This window comes from Phascolarctos cinereus, unplaced genomic scaffold, assembly GCF_003287225.1.
Source record: "Phascolarctos cinereus isolate Bilbo 61053 unplaced genomic scaffold, phaCin_HiC Scaffold_5;HRSCAF=322, whole genome shotgun sequence".
NCBI classification, from domain to species: domain Eukaryota; kingdom Metazoa; phylum Chordata; class Mammalia; order Diprotodontia; family Phascolarctidae; genus Phascolarctos; species Phascolarctos cinereus.
Genome location: NW_027555958.1, coordinates 27,278,079 through 27,303,317, shown reverse-complemented (window position 1 = coordinate 27,303,317; position 25,239 = coordinate 27,278,079). Strand labels below are relative to the sequence as shown.

The window sequence follows — 25,239 nt, the reverse complement described above, 5'->3', positions numbered from 1 at the left end:
CTCCACCCTAAGCCAATAAAGACACCGGATGCCGGGCTGAATGCAGTAGCGGGAGGCATGGCCCGGACGCTCTGGGTGACTTGGGCAGCTGCCCTGTGGGCTGCCCTCTGCTGCCGGGCACTGGCCCTGGAGGGAGGGATGCTCTACCCCCAGGAGACCCCGAGCCGGGAGCGCAAGGACCTCAATGGCCTCTGGGACTTCCGAGCCGACTTCTCTGAGGACAGGAACCAGGGCTTTCTGGAGCGGTGGTATCAGAGGCCCCTGCGGGAGGTGACCCCCGGGGACCCCTGGGGGGGAGCGAGCAGGGCGAGGCCCAGGGGGGCTGGGGAAGAAGGGGAGGGGGCGGGCAGGCCCCTGGGAGGCCAGGGAGAACCACACCACCCATGCTCCTTCTCCTCTGCCCCTCCTGGAAGATGGCAGCCCTTAGGAAAGCCTGAGGCTGACTGCCATCTGTGAACAAGGCACAGAACCGGGCTCTGCCCAGGGCTGGACAAGGCTGCCCCTCTCTAAAGTGGGGATGTTGGACCAGTGCGGCTCAGGCCCCTTCCAGCTCTAAACAGAATATTCCGAGCTTCCCTCTTTGCCTTAGTGTAGCTTCTAATCGGATTGCCTGTTTTCATTTTCCTGTAAATTTGGGAAGCTTGGTGTCACTCTGAACGTGGAATCTGAGAGCCTGAGTTCTAATCCAGCCCAGCTCTGACCATCTGTGAGACCTTAAGCAAGTCCCTGAACCTGGCTTCCTCCTGTATAAAATGAGGGAATTGAAATAGATGGTATCAGAAGTACCTTCGACCTCCAGATCTTTGATTCTATGACCTTTGTCTTTCTGGGGATGGTTGAGTACTGCCCAGGGGAGGGTGGATCAGAGTTTGCCAGTTTCCTATCAGGTAAAGCCTAGAAGCTCTGGACCCCTGTGGGAAGAATGGAAGGGCCCCCTCACTGACTTGGCACCTGGCTTCCTAGGAGCTGAATGCTCCTTGTTGGCTCGCCCTTTCTCCAGGTTCTTCTCCCTCACCATCCTCCATCACAGCCTCCATCCTCCAGCAGTGTGACCCACAGAAAGAGGCCTTGCTGCCAAAAGACACTCTGCCGCTACTCCTGGGTCTCAGTTTCCTCCTCTTTAAAATGGCCTTAGTTATCTCTAAGCTTTAGAGACTTGAATTATGAGGGCAGGGAGGAGGCAGATGACAGAGAAGAAGGAAGAAAGAAAGGGGAAGTGGGATAAGGGAGAGAGCACAAGGGTGCAGGCAAATGTGGGGTGAAAGCGGGGGGAACTGAGGAACCCAGAAAAAGTAGAGGGGCTGGCCTTTGGGCTCCCAGGAACCCATTATTCCCTTCTGCAGAGATGGGAAGCAGAGCATGGAACCCTAGAGAACCATAGAGTGTCAGAGCCAGGATGAGCCTCAGAAGTCATCTAAGCCCATCTCACAGAGGAAGAAACTGAGGCTAGCAGAGTTGGAACGAGGTCTCCCAGCATTTTGCAGGGGAGGGGGAGTTGAAGCCCAGAGCCACTTGCCAAGGGCTGTCCAGTGTGTCCTCTAGAAGCCAGTGCAGCAGGGGCTCAAGTAGGAAGCGTAGATGGTACGGGCTTGGTCATGTGCTCCTCTCTCCCCCATATGCACATTCACTATCTTGAGTGAGACTTTTCTTTCCACTCGTCCTAGCTGAGGAAGAGAGGCAGGGAATATATGTGTCGGGGAGAGGAAATGGGTCCTACTTCCTGATTCAATCTTATTTACCGCTCATTTTTTCCAGAGACCAGCTTTGTGAGATCCGATAGAAAACCCTGTCTGCTCTCTCTCTCTGACAGGGACATCAGCCAGTCAGTAAACATTTATTAAGGGCCTACTATGTGCCAGGCAGCCATCAGTCAGAGAACTACAGAATATTGGGTCTGGAAAGGACTTTTGATACCTTCTCCTTCAAGTTTCTCTTAAAAGAAGGGGCAGCTGAGGCCCAAAGTGATTTGCCCAAGATCACCCAGAGTTAGCATCCTAGGGATGGGACTAGACCCCAGAGCCCCTGAACCCCCTAGTCCAAGACTGCTGTGGGACTGATTCACACCTGTAAGTCAATTTGCAGGATCTAATCAGTCTACTGGCCAGTGGGGAGCTAGAATTCTGGACCTGCTCCCTTTGCCTTGCACTGCTTTCTCCTTCTTTTAGTAGATTCCAAGCTTTGAGATACTAATAATTGCAACTGCCATTTGGTATAGCAGGCATTCTAAAAGTCTCAGTTCAATCTTAAGCTTTAATGGCTTAATTTTTTTTCAATCCAATAAATACTTACCAAGTACCTGTTACATGCCAGGTACCATGCTAATCACTGGAGAGATAAAGAATTTTTAATTCAATAATTTTTTAAAGGTTAAAGCTATACTAAGCCTTTTGGGATATATGTATTATATTAGAATCTTAGACTTTTGGGACATATATATTATATTACAGTCTTGAACTCTACATTTAGATTTTTGGGACATATATTAGAGTCTTGGACTCTATTTAGGCTTTTGGGGCATATGTCTATAATATTAGAGACTCTATATCTAGACTTTGGGGACATATATATTGTATTAGAGTCTTGGACCATATATTTAGACTTTGGGGACATATGTACTATATTAGAGTCTTGGACTCTCTACTTAGACTTTTGGGACATATATATTATATTGGAGTCAAAAATACAGTATGCCCACAGAAGTGTGACTTACCCAGAGTCATACAGCTGGTAAGTATATGAGGCAGCCATCAGTCAGAGAACTATAGAATACTGGGTCTGGAAAGGACTTTCGATACCTTCTCCTTCCAGTTTCTCTTAAAAGAAGGGACAGCTGAGGCCCAAAGTGATTTGCCCAAGGTCACCCAGAGTTAGCATCCTAGGGATGGGACTAGACCCCAGAGCTCCTGAACCCCCTAGACCAAGACTCTTCTATGGGACTGATTCACACCTGTGAATCCAAACCAGTGCTCAGGTCCTCTACACAACTTCCTGGCCTTTAACTCAGCCAAGAATCTTCCTCTTTGGCCTCTGTCTGGCAAGGCCTGGTTTCAGCCAGGTAGAACTGACCCCCTCCTCTGGAGCTGCATTCTATCCCATGGTTATCTTCCCTCATTCCTATGCCAGCATCCAAGCCAAAAAGCTAGCCAGTGTCACACATCAATTCTAAAGAGCTAATAAGGGCTAGGTGGTGCTGATTTCAATCCCAGAGTCAGACAACAACCCTCAGCGCTGGAATCTTAGTTTCCTAAAAAGAACAGAAGATCCTGTTTTGCAGCCATCTGCTTCCAGGCACACTTATCTCAATTGACCCCTCCTGCACATCAGAGACAAAGGTTCCCTGGGCACAAGCTTTAGGTTCATGGAAAGAGCCTTGTGGGCAGGACAGGGCAGGGCAGGTGTGAGTACTGCCTGAGAACCTGAGATTGCCCCTGGGTTACCCTAGAAAATGTTCGGCTAGAGGAGGGAGACTTAGAGGTCATCCAGTTCAGGGGGTTTTACCTGGGGGTCCATAAACTTATTTTTAAAATATTTTGAAAACTATATTCCAATATAATTGGTTTCAGTTTCATTTTATGCATTTGAAACTATGCTTCTGAGCAGAGACCCTCTTATTTTCCCTAGATTGCTGCCACCGAAGTCCATGGCCACAGTAAAGGTTCAGAACCTCTGATCTAGCCCAAATTCTGCCATTTAGAAAAGGCCTAGATGACTTGTTACCAAGATAGCAAACCCAGATCCTTTGACTACCAATCCAGTGGTCTTTCCTAGTCTCAGGCTCCTCCATAGGAACAAAGAGAGTCATAACCATTTCTTCTTCCTCTCTGCCTCCCACCAGTCGGGCCCTGTATTAGACATGCCCGTCCCCTCCAGCTTTAACGACTTGGGCCAGGACCGCAAGCTTCACAGCTTCATCGGCTGGGTGTGGTATGAGCGGCAAGTGTTGGTGCCTCAGAGCTGGGCCCAGGATCCGGGCACCAGGGTGATGCTAAGAATTAGCAGTGCCCACTACTACACAATTGTGGTGAGCACCAGGGCTGGGGTTAAGGGAGCAAGAAGAGAGCACACACTCTGTGTGTGTGTGTGTGTGTGTGTGTGTGTGTGTGTGTGTGTCCCCATCTGTCTATTTGTCTGTCCCACTCCCAACACCTACTGGCTGTGTGATGCTAAGCAAGCCGCTCTGTTGCAAAGCTCCCGATAGCAGTGTGGTGTGCCAACCAGGCTGCTCTGGGTCCTGTCCTCACAGGGCCTGCCCTGAGTTCAGAGTCTCCCGGGGCCTTTGTCAGAACATTGGCTCCTGTCTCCTGGGCCATCCTCCCAGGCCCACTTTCTCCTTAAAGAGTCACTTGAATGTGAGAAACCCAGGGAAAGCAGCCCTGCCCGGGTAGAAGAATCTATTGTCACTCCTTAAATTCCCAGATAGGGCTGGTTCCTTAAAAACAAAAAGAATCATTGCTAGTTTTTACTTTCACATCCTCTTGATTTCCTAAGATGTCCCTTCTGCCACCCTGAGAGCCAGCTCTCAGAAAGGATCAGAAAGAGGAAGGAAAAAGCCAGTTCAGCAAAACTGACGTGTTGGCCAAGGCTGGCTGTGTATGCAGTGTTCATACCCAGAGCCCCCCATATCTGCAAAGAAGGGAAGGAGATGTGTTCTCCTATCTCTTCTTTGAGGTCAAGCTTGGGCATTATGAGGAGACAACATTCAGGTGTGATTGGGGGAGGGGTCATTCTCCATTTGTATTGTAGTTCTCCTCTACAAGGAGGCAGCTGGGTGGCTCAGCCGATGGAGTGCTGGTCTGCAATCAGGAAGACCTGAGTTCAAATCCAGCCTTGGACACTGACTAGCTGTGTGACTCTGAATGGGTCACTTGACCTCTGTCTCTGCTAGAGAAGGAAATAGCAAACCACTTCAGGAGCTTTGCCCATGGACAGTATTGCCTGGCATGCCACGGTCCATGAGGTCACAGAGTCAGACACGATTGAACAAGCTCTTGTCAACATCATTCTCCTGGCTCTGCTCCCTTCTGTTTGCCTCAGTTTACCTAAGTCTTCTTTGCTCACTGTTTCTTGTGCCCTAGTAATATTCATGTCTCACCATGAGCCATTCTTCAGTCAGTGTGGGTATTGCATCACCTTTGTGAAACACACAAGACCAGCTTATTGTGTGTGTGTGCACGTCTCTGACCTCATGTGTACATGAGGGCACCTGCAGATTGGTGGCCCCCACCCTGCTCACTGTCCTTCCCCCTCTCTCATCTCCACTCCCCTTCCTGCTTGTTTGCAGTGGGTGAATGGGGTTCATGTGACTGAGCACGAGGGTGGCCACCTCCCCTTTGAAGTCGACATCAGCAAGCTGGTCCAGTCCAATCCCGGGGAGCCAAATCGCATCACCATCGCCATCAACAACACCCTCACGCTCCACACGCTGCCGCCGGGCATGATTGAGCACATGACGGACCGTTCCCGGTAAGCAGGCTCCCCTTACCCTCCCTAAGCCTGGGCCGGGCTCTTGGGGAACACACGAGCCTTCACGGAGGCACAGATCCAGAGCTGGAAGGGACCCCAGAGCCAGTGAGTCAGACCTCCTCATTTGACAGATGAGGAAACTGAGGCCCACAAAGACAAGGGACTTGCCCAAGGCGTTCAGTCATTACAGTAGTGTTCAACTCTCCATGACCCCATTTGGGGTTTTCTTGGCAAAGACACTGGAGTGGTTTGCCATTTCCTCCTCGAGCTCATTTTTCAAATGAGGAAACTGAGGCAAACAGGGTGAAGGGACTTGCCCAGGGTCACCCAGCTAGTATCTAAGGCTGAATTTGAACTTAGGAAGATGAGTCTTCCTGACGCCAGACTCTGTGCACCATGATGCCCCTAGCAGCCCCAGGTATAAACTTCACAGCCCCCTGTTCTCCTGCTTCAGGGTTAGCCCTTTGACCCCTGGGCCAGGCCCTCCATACGGAAGTAAGAGACAGAGAGAGCTGACCGAGACTTGATTGCTGAAGGGCTGAAAGCGCTCCTTTACTTTCCCCTCAAAACCCAGGTATCCCAAGGATTATTTTGTTCAGAAAACATATTTTGACTTCTTCAACTATGCTGGGCTGCACCGCTCTGTCTTCCTCTACACCACCCCTGTCTCCTACATCGATGACATCACGGTCACCACCAGTGTAGACCAGGGCACAGGTGAGGGGCCCTGGGCGGCCACTGGGGGTGGGGAGGGAAGGTCTCTGATCCATTTCCAGCCTCTGGCTACATCATGCCCACCTCCAGGCCTGAAGCTGGGCACCGCTCCTATTCAGAGACATCCCTAAGGGCCACCCTGGGGGTCTCTACACCCCCTCCAGGACTCCCTGAAGTCTGACTCAGGATCACAGAATGCTCGAGGCAGATGAAGCAGTCAGCAGGGGCTGAGGGCCAGAGAGGGCCAATGGCCTCCACCACTGTTCCATTGGGCTCTCCAGGTCCCCTGACCCTAGGAAGGCCCTTTCTCCTGTATCCAGATGCCACTTAAATCATGCAGCCCAAGCCCAGGACCGTGGGTGCCAGAGGGCCTGCTCCCGGATCTCTTTCTTGGAGGGTTGCTCTCACAGCTCTGATGTGTCTTCGTCTCCTCCAGGGCTGGTGAACTACGAGGTCGTGGTAAAAAGCAATGAGAACTTTGAGCTGGAGCTTCTTCTCTGGGACAAGGAAGGAAGAGTGGTGGCCAAGGGAACGGGGGCCCGGGGCCAGCTAGCAGTGCCCAGCGCCCAGCTCTGGTGGCCTTATCTGATGCACGAGCAGCCTGCCTACCTGTACTCACTTGAGGTAACATCTCTGCACCAGACGGGAAGCTTCCCATCTGTCCTCCATGCTGCATTTGGAGGCCCAATTAGAAGTCTTGGTAGGGAAAGGAGGCCCTCAGGGGAATGTCCTTGGCCAACGATTCCCAGCTCATGCCTCAGGCCTCCAATGAGAGCTGATGTTTACATCACATGAAGACCATATAATTGGGAACACAACAAAATCTAAGAAATGCTAAGAATTCCTGTCCCCAGAAGCGGAAAGTGAGGAGGCCCAGGGAGGTCGCTGGATGATTGCTAGGTCTAGAGGTGGCCTTCATCCAGTTCAACTTTCTTATTTTAAGTTTTTTCACTAAATGTCTACTTTCTCTCCTTTCCACCTCCCCTTCTGGAACCACCATTGAAGAAAAAAAAAGACAACGTTTGTAACAAATATTCCTAGTCAAGCGAAATGAATTCCTGGTCTAATTCCAGAAAATACGGCTTCATCTACCCCTGAGTCCATCCCCTCTCTGTCTGAAGATGGCCAGCCTATTTCATTATGCAGCCGTCTTATTACACAGATGAGGAAATTAAGGCCCAGAGGTGTCACCGATTGCACTGATTGCTCTAAATCAGCGGGCAGCTAGGTGGTGCAGTGGACAGAGCACTGGGGCTATAGTCAGGAAGACCTCAGTTCAAATTTAGCCTTAGATACTAGCTGTGTGACCCTGGACAAGTCACTTAACCGCCGTCTGCCTCTTTTTTCTCAACCATAAAATGGGAATAATAACAATACTCACCTTGCAGGGTTGTTGTGAGGATCAAATGAGATCATATTTGTAAGATGTTAGCGCACAGTAGGTGCTTTATAAATGCTTCCTCCCTTCCTCCCTGCTCCAAGTAGAAATAGATCCCTGCCTGCTGAATACTGGCTTAGAAAATTACCAATTAACATTACCAATGTTGTATTTTTATTTACCGGGTTAAACATTTCCCAATTACATGTCCTTCTGTTTCTGGAGGGGCTGGGGAGGGGCCCTGGGCCTCATTTGACACCTCTGCTGTAGATCAAAAGTTTAGAACTGGGCAGACACACACAGCCCCTTCATTTTACAGCTGAGGAAACCGAGGCCTCTAAAGGTTAAGTGACTTGCCCGGGGTTACACAGCTAGCAGATATCAGAACCAGAATTTGAACCCAGCTCCCTTCTGACTCCAAGGCCAATCAGCTTTCCACTCCACCATACTGCCAGTCGACCTCTTTACCCACTCTAGCCCTGAGATAGCTCATTTCTTTCTTTCTTTTTTTTTTTTATTTGAAGTAAGGTTTTTTCCCTTTCTTTTTTTAAAATTTATTTATTTTTAGTTTTCAACAGTCACTTCCATAAGATTTTGAGTTCCAAATGTTCTCCCCATCTCTCCTCTCCCCCGTACGCCAAGGCAGTGTGTAAATTGGTATCAGCTCAACATACACATTCCCATTAAACCTATTTTCACATTAGTCATGTTGTAAAAAAGAATTAGAACCAATGGGAGAAACCATGAGAGAGAAGAAACAAGCAAAAAAAAAAAGAGAGAGAGAGAAAGCAAATCATCTGCTTCCATCTGCATTCAGACTCCATGGTTCTTTCCTTGGATGTGGACAGCATTTTCCATCGTGAGACTTTTGGAGATGTCTTAGATCCTCGTATTGCTGAGAAGGGCTAAGTCTGTCAAAGTCAGTCATCACACAATGTGGCTGTTACTGTGTACAATGTTCTCCTGGTTCTGCTCACTTCACTCAGCATCAGTCCATAGAAGTCTTTCCAGGTTTTTCTGAAGTCCACCTGCTCATCATTTCTTATAGCACAGTAGTATTCCATTATATTCACATGCCACAACTTGTTCAGCCATTCCCCAACTGATGGGCATCCCTTCAATGTCCAATTCTTTGCCACCACAAAAAGAGCTGCTATGAATATTTTTGTACATGTGGGTCCTTTTCCCATTTTTATGATCTCTTTGTAATACAGCCCTAGGAGTGCTATTGCTGGGTCAAAGGGTATGCACATTTTTATAGCCCTTCGGTATCATTATATCATCTGCAAAGAATGATAGCTTTGTTTCTTCTTTGCCTATTCTAATTCCTTCAATTTCTTTTTCTTCTCTTATTGCTAAAGCTAGTTTCTAGTACCATATTGAATAACAGTGGGGATAATGGACATTTTTGTTTCACCCCAGATCTTATTGGAAATGCTTCTAGCTTATCCCCATTACATATAATACTAGCTGTTGGTTTCAGGTAGATGCTACTTATCATTTTAAGGAAGACTCCATTTATTCCTATGCTTTCTTGTGCTTTTAATAGGAGTGGGTGTTGTATTTTGTCAAAAGCTTTTTCTGCATCTCTTGAGATAATCTTATGGTTTCTGTTAGTTTTGTTGTTGATAGGGTCAGTTATGCTGATAGTTTTCCTAATGTTGAACCAGTCCTGCATTCTTGGTATAAATCTACCTGATCATAGTGTATTATTCTCGTGATAGGTTGCTATAGCCTTTTTGCTAATAGTTTATTTAAAATTTTTGCATCTCCATTCGTTAGGGAAATTGGTCTGTAATTTTCTTTCTCGGTTTTGACTCTTCCCGGTTTAGTCAGTACCATATTTGTATCATAAAAAGAATTTGGTAGGACTCCTTCTTCGCCTATTTTCCCAAATAGTTCATAGTATTGGAATTAATTGTTCTTTAAGTGTTTGCTAGAATTCAATTGTAAATCCATCTGGCCCTGGAGATTTTTTCCTAGGGAGTTCATTGATGGTTTGTTCAGTTTCTTTTTCTGAGATGGGATTATTTAAGTATTTTATTTCCTCTTCTGTTAGTCTGGGCAATTTATGTTTTTGTAAATATTCATCTATTTCACTAAGAGTGTCAAATTTATTGGCATAGAGTTGGGCAAAATAGTTCCTAATTATTGTTTTAGTTTCCTCTTCATTGGTGGTAAATTCACCCTTTTCATTTTTGATACTGCTAATTTGGTTTTCATCTTTCTTTTTTTTAAAATCAAATTAACCAAAAGTTTACCTATTTTATTGGTGTTTTCATAAAACCAGCTCTTAGTTTTATTAGTTCAATAGTTTTCTTAATTTCAATTTTATGAATCTCTCCTTTGGTTTTCAGTATTTCTAATCTGGCATTTAATTGGGGATTTTTAATTTGTTCTTTTTCTAGCTTTTTTAGTTGCGTGCTTCATTGATCTCCTCTTTCTCTACTTTATTCATATAAGCATTTAGAGATATAAAAGTTCCCCTAAGAATCACTTTCGCTACATCCCATAAGTTTTGGTATGTTATCTCATTATTGTCATCCTCTTGAATGAATTTATTGATTCAAGTTTATATGATTTGTTGTTTGACCCACTCATTCTTTAGGATGAGATTATTTAGTTTACAATTAATTTTTAGTCTATCTTTCCATGGCCCTTTATTACATATAATTTTTATTGCATCATGATCTGAAAAGGATGCATTTAATATTTCTGCCTTTCTGCATTGGATTGTGAGGTTTTTAATAACCTAGTACATGGTCAGTTTTTGTGTAGGTGCCATGTACCACTGAGAAAAAAAGTATATTCCTTTCTATCTCCATTCAGTTTTCTCCCGAAGTTTACCATATCTAACTTTTCTAAAATTATATTCACCTCCTTAACTTCTTTCTCATTTATTTTGTGGTTAGATTTATCTAGTTCAGAGAGGGGGAGGTTGAGGTCCCCCACTAGTATAGTTTTGCTGTCTATTTCTTCCTATGACTCCCTTAACTTCTCCTCTAAGAATGTGGATGCTATACCACTTAGTGTGTGTATGTTTAGTAAAGATATCAACTTCATTGTCTATGGTGCCTTTTAGCAGGATGTACTTTCTGTCCTTTTCTCTTTTAATAAGATCTATTTTTGCTTTTGCTTTGTCTGAGATCAGGATTGCTACCCCTGCTTTTTTTACTTCAGCTGAAGCATAATATATTCTGCTCCAGCCTTTTACCTTTATTCTGTGCATATCCCCTCTGCTTCAAATGTGTTTCTTGTAAACAATATATTGTAGGATTATGGTTTTTAATCCACTCTGCTACCCGCTTCTATTTTATGGGAGAGATCATCCCATTCATATTCACCATTATGGTTGCTATTGCTGTCTTTCTCTCCATTTTACCCCCACCTCTCCTTTCTCCCTTTCCTTCCTCACTAGAGTTTTGCTTTAAAGCACCACCCTCAGTCTTCCCTCCCTTTTATCAGCCCTCTCCCTTCTCTTTCCCTTTCCTCTATTTCTTCCCTCCCTTCTATTGAGATGGCTCATTTCTAACCACTTAGAAACCACTTAGAAAAAGGAGAGGGTCAGAGTGGACAGTGGGAAGACTACATTGCCTGATTCCTTTGCATCTTGGTGTAGAGGCCACCAGGGCCTGGGACTTCCTCATTTAATTTTTTCTGATCCTTTTGGGCCCAGGTCCCTGGTGCCTGAGCACCAACCGCGCCCTCTACCCACCCTTACATCTTAGTCGGGCCAGGGGCTGGTTCTTCTTTGTAGCAGATGATGCTGCCTAGGACAGGCCCCCTGTGACCCTCACGTCCTGTGCTTTGGGAATGGCAGGTGACCCTCGTGGTACAGACAGGAGCCGGCATCGTGTCTGACGTCTACACCCTTCCTGTGGGCATCCGCACCGTGGAGGTCGTACGCAGTCAGTTTCTCATCAACGGAAAACCCTTCTATTTCCATGGGGTCAACAAGCATGAAGACGCCGATGTGAGAGATGGGCTCAGGGGGAGGGGTGCAAACGGGTGTGCGGGAAGGTCAGTCTACAAGCAAAGGCATATAGGGGCAACTAGGTGGCATAGTGGATAGCGCACCGGCTCTGAAGTCAGGAGGACCTGAGTTCAAATCCAGCCTCAGACCAAACACTTGACACTTACTAGCTGTGTGACCCTAGGCAAGTCACTTAACCCCAATCGCCTAAAAAATAAATAAATAAATAAAACAAAATAAAAGCAAAGGCATCCACATCTTAGCATCAACCCAACCCAACAACATTACTAATAATAACCTGGCACTATACAAGGCCCAGGGGTAGCAAGACAAAAAACAAACCCAAAACAACAAATCAGTCCCTGAGTCAAGGAGCTTACGTTCTCCTGAGGGGATATCCCACGTATCCAGGTCACTACAATATAAGAGAGTAAAGGGGGCAAAGGAGAGATCAGAGATCAGAACTGGAGATCAAAATTTAAGAAAGGAGGAGAGAGAAGAGGGAAGGCCCCACCAAGATGGCGGTGCCTGAGCTGAGCCTAAAAAAATATGAAGGGCAAAGACAAGGAGGACTGCATGCTTGGCATGGGGACCAGCCTTCTCAAAGGCATGGTGGTGGGAGATTCTGAAGTACAGGGAATAGCTCTCCGTTTAGCTCAGCTGGAGAACGTCAGTGGGAGGGAGTAATGTGGAGTGGGTTATAAGGCAGGTGAGAGGCCTTCCACCTTGTGGATGGCCTCGAAATCCAGGCTGCGGAGGCTGGACTAGATCCCACTGACATGAGGAAGCCACGGAAGATTTCTGAGCAGGCTTAATCATCCTATCACTCCCCTACTCAGTAAACACCCCGGGATCAAATCCAAGTTCCTCCTTTGCATTTGGAGCCCTCCACAACCTGACTCTGGGCTGCATTCCCAAATTCATCCTACGTGACGTCCCTTCACAAACTCAACAGAGTTTTTTCTAAGCCTTTCTTTGTGTCCCCAGGGCCTGGCACACAGTGGGAGCTTAATAAATGCTGGCTGACTGACTGCTTTAGGGAGACTCTAGCTGTGTCGAGAGACAGATTAGAGACAGGGAGATGGGAGGCAAGGAGGCCACGTAGGAGGCCATCAGGAGAGTCCAGCTGAGTTAGGGCGATGGCCGTAGGAGGCAGAGGGACAGTTCCCCTCGGGAGCCGGAGCAGAGCACAGCAGCGTGGGGCCATCCCTCAGCCACCCTTTAAGGCCATATGTGCAGCTAGTGCCGTCTCTGGGGTCAAGCCTAGGTCGGGTGACTGGTGGGGTGATGAGGCAGATACAGGGGAACACCCAAGTGGCTCTGCACATGTGCCCCCACCCCCCATGGAAAAGGAAGGCAGGCTTGCCGCAACCTCCTCCATCATCTCCACCCTTAGATCCGTGGGAAGGGATTCGACTGGGCTCTGGTGATGAAGGATTTCAACCTGCTCCGGTGGCTGGGCGCTAACTCTTTCCGTACGAGCCACTACCCCTACGCCGAGGAGGTGATGCAGCTCTGTGACCGATACGGGATCGTGGTCATTGACGAGTGTCCGGGCGTGGGGATTGTGTTTCCGTGAGTGTCCTCCTCCTGAGCCCCCTGGCGCAGTGGGATGGATGCTGGGGCATTCAGGGGAGGGGTCAGGGGATCCCTGCCACTTCGTAGCCATGTGACAGTCACTGTGCCTCAGTTTCCTCATCTGTAAAATTAGGAGGGAGTTGAACTCAGTGATCTCTGAGGTTCCTTGAGTTCTCTGTCTGTGATCATCCTACATGCCTGGTTCGTTGGGCCGATGCTGACTCCTCTCCCTTCTTCCCCATAGGGGCAGCTTTAAGAACATCTCTCTGAAACACCACCTAGAAGTGATGGAGGAGTTGGTCCGGAGAGACAAGAATCACCCAGCTGTGGTCATGTGGTCTGTGGCCAACGAGCCCGCTTCCCAGCTGGCACCTGCTGCCTACTATTTGAAGTATGGGGGCGAGGCTTGGAGCTGTGGGGTGGGCATCCTCAGGGGGGCCTTGGGGATGTCTGCTTGGAGCCAGAAGCACCCACCCAAGTGGGCCCATTGGTACAGGAAACATGCTTCTGTCCTGGCATCATCTGGATCTCTCGGGGGGGCTCAGTGGGATCCAGTCAACCTATCAGGATGCCTGTATTAGGAACCTGCTGTGTGCTAGACAAAAAAGCTTGCCCTCAAGAAGTTTCCAGTCTACCATGACCTAACTTCCAAGTGCCTTCTCCTTCTGGGGACAGAGAAGCATAGGCTTTGCAGTCAGGAATCTCAGATTGAGTGGAGACAGCAGAGAAGGGAAACAGACTCACGGCCACTGCACTCAGGGCTGGCCCAATACTATGGGTGAGGGTGTGCAGCACCTGCGGGGCAGAATGTGGGGAGTTGAGAAGCCCCAGGTTCCAATTCCACAGATGACATTCCCAAGCTGTGTGACCCTGGGTAAGTCTCTTAACCTGGCTGTGCCTCAACGTCCTCTTCTATAAAATGGGTTAATAATAACACCCATGACTTCAGGATTGTTGTGAAGATCAAGTGAGTTAACACAGAGAAAGTGTTTTTCAAACCTTAAGAGTGCTGTATAAATACTAGCTGTCATTTGGGCAAGTCACACCCTTCCTGGGCCTCTTTCCTCAGTTATAAAATATGGAATTTGGACTAGATGACCTCAGAGGTCCCTCCCAGCTGCAGAGCTATGGCCCTATACTTATAAATGTTACAGCTCATATGGTCTAATGACCTCAGTTTTTATTTTTGAGTTTTAATTTTAATTGATAGCTTTTTACATATTTAAAATTTTTAAATTAAATTTAAAAAAATTGGGGCAGCTAGATGGCACCACAGTGGATAGAGCACCAGCCCTGGAATCAGGAGGACCTGAGTTCAAATCCAGCCTCAGACACCTAACACTCACTAGCTATGTGACCCTGGGCAAGTCATTTGACCCCAATTGCCTCACATGAAAAAACAATTTTTTAAAATTAAAACTACTTTTATTTCCAAATATCCTAATACTCCTAATATACTTATTGAGGGTTCTTAACCTTTAAATATCACCACCCCTTTTAAGCAGTCTGAAGAAGCCTGTGGACCCTCCCAATTGTGTATTATTTATCACCATTTATTATTTACAGATTTTTAAAATTTTTAATAAATAATTTTATTTATAATTTTTAATTTTTAAATAAAATACAAAGGAAACCAATTATATCAAAATATAGTTCTTAAACATTTTTTTTTAAAGTTCTGGGTCCCAGGTTAAGAATCCCCCCCTGCCATATAGGAAATTTTAAAAGAAAAAAACATTTTAGCAAAACTGACCAAGCCATGTCATCTAAGTCTGGCACTACATGCAGTATTCCATACCCACAGGCCCCTCCCTCTGGAAAAGGAGGGAGGGAAGTGTCTTCTTATCTCTTCCTTGAGGCCAAACTGGGTCATCATTTCACAGGTAACTTATTCATTTTACAGGAGGAAACAGGCCCGGAAAAAGAAATTCTGTATGAATGTTGTACCAGCTTTAGGCAAAATTGTGGATCAGATAAATTTGTCCTTTTTGGGGGAAGGAGAGTCACAAACCAGTGAAAAACAGAGCCTGGCCTACTGTCCGCTGATGCTAAATGGGCCGGTCTGCTCGGCCTCTGAAGGAAGGGCTTCCTTCCCTCCAGGGTGAGGCCACAGTCACCCTCAGAACAAAGGCCTGAGCCAACAGTGTCGAGGGTCTGTGGCTGGGCCAGCCACCCAGGCAGCCTCAGGGGCTTTCTCTGAGCCACCCAACCCTCTGCGGAGATCATTCCTTCTGCTCTTCAGGACTTTTGGTGAAAACCAAGGGCAGGTTTGGAGGAGGGTTGGTCAGAACTAGACTAAGGCATTCTGCAGTCTTCCCAGAATATAAACTTAAAAACTTCAGAAGAGCAGCTGGGGTGTGGCGAGGATAGGAACTTACACTGACTAGCTATGTGACCCTGGGCAAGCCACATGACTGCTGTCTCCCTCAGTTTCTCCAACTGTAAAAGTAGGGATCACAATAGCACCTCCCTCCCTGAGTTATCGTGAGGATGAAATGAGACGATATCTGTAAAGTGCTGAGCACAGTGCCTGGCACATAGTAGGTACTTAATAAATGCATATTTCCTTCCTCACAAAAAGGTTTTCCTCCTTTCTTTGCAGAGGTGGGAGACTGTGGGTGTGGATTACTGCATATACTGTCAGACTCAGCAGATGCATTGGTTAATTCATAGGACCAAGGATTCCAAGGTAGAAGGGCCTCCAGGGGTCATCTGGTACAATTTATTTTAGCAAGTGAAATGACGCACCATCCTGGATGGAGAGCAGGAGGGGCCCCCTCTCATTTTAGAGAAGGGGCAACTGAGGCCTGTTGAGGGCAAGTGACCGGCCTCAGAGAGGTTGGATTGGAACCCAGGTTGCTGGCTCCAGAGGCAGCACTCTGCCCACTTCACCACCTACCCCTCAGGGACCTTTGGTTTTATTCCTTGTTACAAAGGTCTTGGGGAAGGAAGGGATAAATTTGGAAATGGATGGAATGGAAAAACAAAAGCTATCGATAAAAATTAAAATAAACTAGGAAGAGAAAGAAAGAAAAGAAAGAGGGAGGGAGAAGTGAGGAAAGAAAAAAGGAAGGAAGGGAGAGAGAAAGGAGGGAGACCACAGTCACAGTGGTGACAGCTACTAGCTGCCCATCCATCACCATGAGGTGAGCTGAAACCCTGGAAAGGTCACTGGCCTGCAGTCTAGTGCCACTAGCCGGCAAGTCACCTCTCTCCACTGAGCCTCCATTTCCCCCTATTATTGTAAAGATGTCATTTGAGCCTCACAACAACCCTGGGGAGTAGGTGCTACCATCCCCATTTTGCAGATGAGAAAACTCAAGCAGAGGTTAAGTGACTTGCCCAGGGTCACACAGCTAGTAGGCATCTGAAGTTGGATTTGAACTCAGGTCTTCCTGACTCCAGGCCCAGTGCTTTTCTGCTGGCCCAGAAGATCTCTAAAGACCCTTTCTAGCACTGACACTTCCTAATCAGTGCAGAGACATTCTTATGGGAGGCTTTCATACAGTCACCGCAGGGAAGGGAGGGGTCCCTTGCTCAGAACAGCTGGGAAAAAGCCACTGGCTGGGCTCCACCTAGTAGGCAGCTTTAAGCAGAGAGCACCAAGTCCGCGTTTTCCTAGCTCCCAGCCCACTACGAGTCACCCACTCTGGGCTGCTTCCACTCTAGGAAAGCAGAAGACCCTCTGCTCCCCCTCCCCACTCTGCCCCGCTAGAGCTTCTGGAGGCGGGCCTTTGCCCACTCCTGGAAGCAGAGGCAGGGACCGGCAGCCCTTCCCGTTCTGATGGGCCACCATGTGTCTTCTGCCATGACCAGGACCGTGATAGGCCACACCAAAGCCCTGGACCCCACACGACCTGTGACTTTTGTGTCCAACTCTAAGCCTGAAGTGGATCACGGGGTAAGCACTGAGATGGCGTCGTGTTTTCTGCTCGCTCACTTTTGCTTAGTAGCAGAGGCTAAAACCAGATGGCCAACATCTGTACATTCTGGGGCCAAGACAGAAGAGTCTAGCTCTGAGGCCAGGGAACAGCTCCAGTCCTTCCACTCTAATCTGTGCTGCTTACCGTCCAGTCGTCCAAGGGGAGGTGGCGGGACCTAACGGCAACGACCTAAGCTGGGCACTGGGCATGTGGCCTGGTCTTAGGCCAGCTAACTGGCACGCTGAGTCCATTCATAGAATGTTACAGCTGAAGGGGCTAAATCACCCATCACCTCCTAGCCTATCCTTTCATTGACAGGAGGACACGGCCCGGACAGTGGCTGGCCCTGGTCTCACAACTGGCCAGCAACGGAGCCGTAGCTGGACCCCGGGGGTCTCTTGCCTTACACATAGCTCAGTATTTCCCACACTCACTGCCGCCCGCCATCTTTAAAACCAGGGGTGAGGAAAATGGTCCCTAGCCCAGCCCATATTTGTTGTTATTGAGTCGTGTCTGACTCTTGGTGACTCCATTTGGTGTTTTTGGCATGGATACTGGAGTGGTTTGCCATTGCCTTCTTCTACCCTACATACAAAACAGCATGGTGAAGAAGGGAAGGGAAGCATCCCTGCTTTATCGGTATTGTCCTCATAAGATATCACCCAAGTTAGGAGTGGATCAGAAAGCAGAAGTGACCAGAGACGAATCATCATGCCGCTGATGAGTCCTTGTTTTGTAAATGTAGATAAGAAAATAGTTTATCCAGTATACAGGCCCTTCTATCACCCTTAGGGCACCCCCACCTTCAAGGACTGTGGAGCCATCCTCTTGTCAAGATAAGAAATGCCTTATTCCTTATGCTGTTCTGCTTTTCTCCTTCCCTGGCCCTTCCAGGCCAACTCTTCCCATGGGTCCAAGCTCGCCCTGCTAACCTCACCTCATTCCAAAGGCACTTGGACCTTCAGCTGTAGGGACCCCCATGTACACACACACACACACACACACACACACACACACACACACACACACACACACACACACACACACACACAACACACACCCCGACCAACCCACCCATCCAGGGCTCCCCTACAGCCTTGCCACCACCTGCATTGTGATGTGGCCCGAGAGTTCAGGGAGGACAGCAATCACTGGGAGAAGACAGACCACATCAGGGCAAACACAGGTTGCAAGATGAGCAGGTTTATTAGAGACATGATGTTAATTAAGCTAACGGTGGGGAATCGTACATCAAAGTTGTTCCTCTCCAGGACTGGGGTACCGTTTCAGCTCACTTCTTTTTCCCCTTCTGTCCACCCCCCAAGAAGTCCCCTCCTTCCATTCACTAGTGAATCTGACTTCCAGTTCAGAAACCTCACCACCAAACTCCAAAGTGGGACAGTATCCAGGGGGAAGGGTCCCTGGGGAGAAAATGCTGCCAGTGAAGTTGGACCTGAACCCTTCCCCCCAGTATTCTGTTCTGTCTCCTGGCCAGCCCCCCTCCTCCACTGGCCGGCCAGGATGGGCACAAGCAAAGCCTATTTCAGCCCTTTACTGATCTATCTCCTGCCCACCAGGAGCAGGGCAATCTTTGGAGGCAAAGTCTGGGGAGGAAAACTACTCTGCTCAGCTCACATGGCCAAACTGCCCAGCACTTCTCTGTTGAGGGGCAGCCTTATTACAAATTTCAGTCGCTCTGAACCCACCTCACATTTTGTGAGTCTGAAAGCAATGCAGTTTTTTGTTGTTTTTTTTAAAGACTAGGTGTCCCTATGGCATCCAGGCTGGAAGGGCTCAATCTCAATGCTGACTGACCTGCCCCCCACAGTTCTGAACTCCTCACCTTCAGAGACCTGCTAGCCCTCTCCTCAGCTTCCCTGGCAGCTGGGATTCCAGGGGTACACCATCACACCCGGCTAAAAGCGAGCTTTTAAAATTTCTCTTAGGCGCCATACGTGGATGTGATCTGTATAAACAGCTACTATTCCTGGTACCATGATTTTGGGCACCTCGAGGTGATTCAGCTGCAGGTCAACACTCAATTTGAGAACTGGTATAAATTATACCAGAAGCCGATTATCCAAAGTGAGTATGGAGCAGAGGCCATCCCCGGGCTTCACCAGGTGAGTGGCAGACACCATGCCAAGCTCATTCTTCTGGAAGCGAGGCTTAGCGGCCAGGAACTTTCCTTCTCTGTCCCATTTCCAGTGGTATTTGTAGTGGTAGGGAGGCCACTCTTGGGTCCAGGTTACATTTCATCTCTTATGGAAGCTGACGAGTTTGAGTTCATAATCCTCCTCCTCCATCTCCGGGGTTGGATTCTCCTTTCTCTCTCCGAGAGCCTGTGCGAGGGCCAGGGAATTTCCCACTTGGCTACGATTGCAGGTCTGGAATTCTCCCTTTAGACACCCTTAGGACTGAATAACGGATTCCCTTCTTTTTAAGCTCAGTCTGGCCCTGCTGAAATGTCGTCCCTATACTAACAGGGGCAGGCAGACCCCCTTTTTCTGTTGGGATTTTAAAAATGCTTCTAATGTTCATATGCATCATGTCTACACCTGTTTATCTGGCTCTATAAACGTGTGATGGTCATGCATCCAAGCACTCCACTGCAGTGGCCATGTGACCCCCAAACAGGCATTGTTCCAGGAACTAAAGCCTATTATTCTCCCTCATGAGCAGTGAAGGGGAGTGTCAACCTTTTTTTCATGGACCCCTTCTCAGAATAATGTTTTAAAATGCCTAAGTCCATAGGACTGCAGAAGAAACCAAAGGTTAGTATAAAGATATATTTCTTACCCCATTTAAGTTCATAGAGGCCCTAAGATCTTGGGGTCCATGGACCCCCCAGATTAAGAATTCCCTGCTCTCTACATGCTCTCCTGGCATTTGCTTAGCATCTAATTCCTCATCCACCTTTTTGGGAGGTGGTGGGGAAGAGAAGAAATGGTGATGCAGAAAATGGAGTGCTCTAAAAATTCTCCTCCTAAACTCAGACCCATGTTACCACACACAACTTCATTGAATAATCCAGCTAGATTCTGTTTCTAATATTAGGATAAGGGCCCAACCTGTGATTTTATTGTCTTAGAGAATTCCCAGGTGGAGAAATTCCCTCTACCAATGCAGATTGGCATGTTCTTTGTAACACTGGACCGTGTGTGCATGTGTCTCCTCCTGGTTCTCTATCCGCTATACCATATACTTCCTCTTTAACCATTCTGTGCTTCAAGGCAACCTTTGGTACTAGGTCAGGACTCTCTCTAGTTGGGATAAATCATCAGAGAAAATCATGGCCTTTGCTCTCCACTACTGAAAACGTGGTTCTTGGGTCTCCTCTGTGGAGGCATCAGAGACACCAAATGGAGGGGGGCCCCCTCTGTTGCAGCCAGCCTCACTTCCAACGCCCTTAGCTGCCAAGAAGCCAAGAGTCAGTTAGGATCTTGGAATTCCAGCCCTCCTCTTGGCAAATGCATCCGGCTCAACTCACCATCAGGGTTATGAGGTGATAACGGGCAGCACTGAGGTCTCGGGAAACTCCAACAACCTTGAAAACCATCTGTGTCCATGTTAGGGCAGGTTGTTTGCTCCATGGAGGACCACCCCCCCTCCCCAGTCTGCTTTCAGGCATAGCTGCTCTTCGTTCTTTGTCCAGCAAACACCCTGGCAACAAACACCTCATAAAAGCTGTTGTCAGGAGTTAACTAGCCTGTGCTTCTAGTCGGTCAATTCATGGTCTTTGCTGTATAAGCTGAACATGGCACCAGCACAGCAGGGCAGTGTGAAATCTAGACTCACTCAAGTCTGCCAAGTCATGATGCATGCATGAGCAACTCCTCGGATCTTACCTGACACACAAAAATCCAGGTTGCTACATGCGGACATTCTTTGTGCTTTCACACAGCCAGCAAACAAAACGAAGCCTTTGAAGTGAGGCGCGGCCACTGCACTACACAAGGCTCTCAAAGGCTCCTTGCACGGATGCACGGTGTAGCATCCAAAGGCTGCATGGCTGCCTTGACAGCTTGTCATGAGGGCAGAGACGTGGACAATGGCGAAGACCTACCAACTTTCATAGACACTGGGACCTTGCCAGCTCCCACCAATGACCTCCACCTTCCCTCCTCTCCATCTCTGCTATTTAGGACCCTCCTCTGATGTTCAGTGAAGAATATCAGAAATTTGTGCTGCAGCAGTATCATTTGGCTCTGGACCAAAAACGCAAAGACTACGTGATTGGAGAGCTTATTTGGAATTTTGCTGATTTCATGACGGACCAATGTGAGTGGCCCTGCCTGTCTTCTGCAACTGCTACCTCTCCTTAGTTACAAACACACCACTACCAAGTCACGGCAGGGAGACACAGTAGAGTGTGTGGACAATTGGATAGGGAAATCTGGGAATCCGAGGTGCTTTCTCTGTAACTCAGATTGCAAACCTTTAACCAAACTTGAAAGCATTTTGGGGTAGAAAAGCCAGTATTTGGGTCAGTCTGTCTTATAATGATGGTAGCATGAGTCACTCACTGCTAAACTCAGCTGTCATCTTACTTTTTGAACACATCCATTGTCCTGAAGCTGATAAATCCCACTGATCTTTTTCCCCTTTTTTGGTGGGAGGTGGGTAGAACATGAGAGAAATGAACCAGAGGTTACCTTAGAGTAGCATCTTTTCTACTACAAACTTTTTTTTTTGGGGGGGTAGCTCTAATCACCCAGACCCATACATTTTTTTTTTTTTACTGCTGTGAGGTAGTTTCTTTTGATAAGTAAACTCCCTTTCCTAATGCAAATCCTGTTCTACAAAATCTAGTCTTGGGGTTGCCTGGGGGACCAGAGCTAAGTGACTTGTCCAGGGTCACACAGCCAGTATATGTAACAGGCAGAACTTGAACCCAGATCTTCTAGATTCCTCGGCTGATTCTATCCTTTAGACTACACTGCTCCTCTATGGTCTGAGATAACACTAATTTTCAACAGTGTTGAAAAATACTCAGTTCATTTTCCAAAGCTCATTTGAAGGGACAGACACCTGTTTGACAAAGGTATGGTTTCAAAGAAATACCTCATTTTCAGCTAAACAGGCCCTAGCCAAAACAAAATAAAATGGAGTATGTGCTTGTATCTTTTTTTTTTTCCCAGCAAAGGTATAAAACTGTAGTTTTGGTTAAATCCTCCAGGAAAGTAAAACTCTTATTTCTGAATTCCTGTAATATTTCTAGAAGCCTAAATATGCCGTGATATATCATGGACTGGGTGGAAGAGGAAGACATGGTCATTAAAGCACATTTAAGTATTAAAGCTCAGCTAAATAACAAAGAAAGTGGGGGGGGGGAATAAGGCTACAAAAGGACAAGGAAGAGAGTGAAGAGGGAGAAGAGATAAAGAGACAGAACCCTCTGTTTGACTTGGTGTAAGCAGCTTCTGTGCCAGTTCGGAGTCCCCAACCCCTTCATGCAGAGCAGCTGGTATTCCGTTAATCAGATTCTCAAGCCCATGCTCACAGTCAGGTTTCTGATCAGAGACAGTTTACAGGTTCACAGTGAGTTCACGGAGAACCCTGGGGTGGTGCCCAGAGCAGCGCCAACCAGTAGATCCCCAACTGCTTGGGGCTCATTTTGAATTTTCTGCTCAAGGGGCCCGATTAGAATGTTCTATTCTAGTGTTGGTTGGGGCATACTACCGTTAACTAAGCCTTGAGTCAGCCTCAGTACGACCTGACTTGGGATAGCCTACTGGCACCATGAGGCGTTTCATTACTACTTTGGTTTGGTTGGGGTTTTTTTTCAATCTGGTGGTTTTCTGAGCTTAAAAACTGTCCCTGCCCAGTTCAGTTTTAAGGCTGGTGAGTTAGGATCTATCCATCTATACGCAACAGTGGAGAAGATTAACAAAAGTCCTTCACTCTGCTTTTTGCCTCGTTTTCAGCACCACAGAGAGTGGTCGGGAATAAGAAGGGAATCTTCACCCGACAGCGACAACCCAAAGGTTCAGCATTCCTTCTGAGAGAACGATACTGGAAAATCGCCAATGAAACCATGTATCCTCACTTAGCAGTGACTCCACAGTATTTGGAAAATCAATTTTTTTACTCCCTTGTCTAAAGGACAAGAACTGTTCTATGGACCAGGGAAGAAACCTGCCAGGGAGGGGGGCGCTGCTTGATTTGCAATGGACTCTGGGATGCCCCAGCAGACAGGATTATAAACTACACCTTCTGGTGAGGGGGTGGGAAGACATGGAGCTTTTTGATAATGTTCTGCAAGATGGGATACTGTCAAGTATGAAATGAGACCTTTTTCCAGAACAGAAATGCAAGTTTTAAGAACTGACTATCCATAAGTGGGAGGACTTGCATGAAAAAATATGGCTGAAAAGAATTTGAAACCAGTTTGACAGATTAATGTGCCTTGTTCTCATATGCCTTGTGCAGACAGACTCTTAAAATCAGAGTGTTTTAATGACTACACAGTACTAATGGTATGTTGTTACAAAACTGTATGTTTTCCCAACAACAGCCCTGTGCTAACACAAAAGCAAAGCCTGGTCCCTTAACACAGAGGTAGTACATTTTCCTCCACCCTGGATACCACCAGACTGGCCAGGATGAAATAAATGAGAATTTAAAAATAACACCTAAGAGACATTGGTTTTTCTTCTTTACAACTATGACTGAACTTCATGAGGACTGACACCCTAAATGGTACAATGTGAAGGGGACACTGACTTCACATTGTCTTTACTGAGGTTCACAGCCCCATCTTTTTAAGAGAATTCATTAGAAGTCAAGGCCTCCACAATTCTTCACCTCTTCCCTTTCTGCCCTCTTAGAAGCCAACAATAAAAAGAGTTTTCGATTATACATCACTCTTCTTCACAACCCTGTGTTATAGGTAGTGCAATTATCCTTATCTTCTTTTTGAAGATTAGGAGAATGAGGTTTGGGAAGGTGATAGTGACTTCCCCAATTATAGAACCATATATTAAGAACTGGAAGGCCATACAGTCCAATCTCATTTTGCAAATGACAAAACTGAGGCCCAGAGAGGGTAAGTGACTTGCCTAGCAAGTGTCTGTGAGGTAGGATGTGAACTCAGGTCCTTCCAACTCTGAATTCCACACTCTTATCCACTCCAACAGCCACCTACCTGCCTTTTGAGTCCTGGATGCCTCTTCATTGGTCTCTTGAAATAACTGTTCATAAAGGAGGCCCTTTTATCCAAGAAGCCTCTATCAATCACTGCGACCACCATTGCTCTATTTAGTGCTGGGGGGAAGGAAATAAGAAGATAAGCCTAAGGCTCTAGTCTGCTAGTCCATGATGACTAACTCTATCTACAGAACAGAGAATTTGAAAGGGGGCTACTCTCACAAACTTCCGTCTCTTAAGTCAACAACCTACCCTCTCCCCATTCTTAGAAGACAGTATTTTACAAACACATGGGAAGAAGCCTGAGTTTCCTCATCTATACAATATGGGGATCAGATCAGATGAATGACAGAAGCAATCAAATATTGCTCAAAATGAAAGTCGATGTGATGAATTAAGTAAGTCTTCCCTAATACCCACCTTAGCCTTGCTTTCCCAAGCAGTGACTCATTTACTATGCTAGCCAGCCTTTCAAAACAAGGCCAGCACCATCAAAACAGCACTTAGTTGGTCTTCCAAAGAACCATACATTTCTTCTGTCACCAGTGACACAATGCCATGACGCTTCTCAAAGAGCATCACATTCCACACTATTTCAACACTGACAAAGTCACATACTAAAACCATTAGCCTACAAGAGTCACATCAAAAATGACACCAATCACAACCGCTATGATGAATGCTTTACAAATTAAGGAGCTGTCCCATTTCACTGGGCCTGGGGCATCGGGAGAGCAAAAACAACATCCATCCCAACTACAAAGGCAAATGTTCTAAGCACAGATTTCAAAATGCTTAAAAGCCATGCCATTTTTCATCAAAAGAAAGGGACACTGCCACTTTTGAAGACTGTAACACTGTCCAAATTGCATGAACCCAAAGCTATGAATCTAAAAAAAGAAAACCACCGAACACATTTCTGTAGACTTGAAGCATTATAAACAGTAACACCTTAAAGTCATGGATTCTTGACTCCAGACAACCACACACTTACATCACATAATAAAATGGCAGAAATTCCAGGAACTTGGATCTCTATGGACTCAACAGTTCAACCTCTT

The 25,239-nt window shown here is 47.0% G+C and overlaps 1 protein-coding gene across 1 annotated transcript; it reads left to right on the top strand.

Annotated features, from left to right (window-relative positions):
* On the top strand, positions 1-23,661 carry GUSB (glucuronidase beta). Its single transcript, XM_021007011.2, has 12 exons — positions 1-270; positions 3,836-4,021; positions 5,282-5,463; positions 6,038-6,180; positions 6,614-6,801; positions 11,376-11,528; positions 12,925-13,103; positions 13,351-13,497; positions 16,923-17,007; positions 18,976-19,152; positions 21,175-21,310; positions 22,957-23,661. Exons 1-12 carry the CDS (start codon positions 58-60, stop codon positions 23,130-23,132), a joined length of 1,965 nt encoding a protein of 654 aa, XP_020862670.1. The 5' UTR covers positions 1-57; the 3' UTR covers positions 23,133-23,661.
* Positions 23,662-25,239: the final 1,578 nt, after the last annotated feature.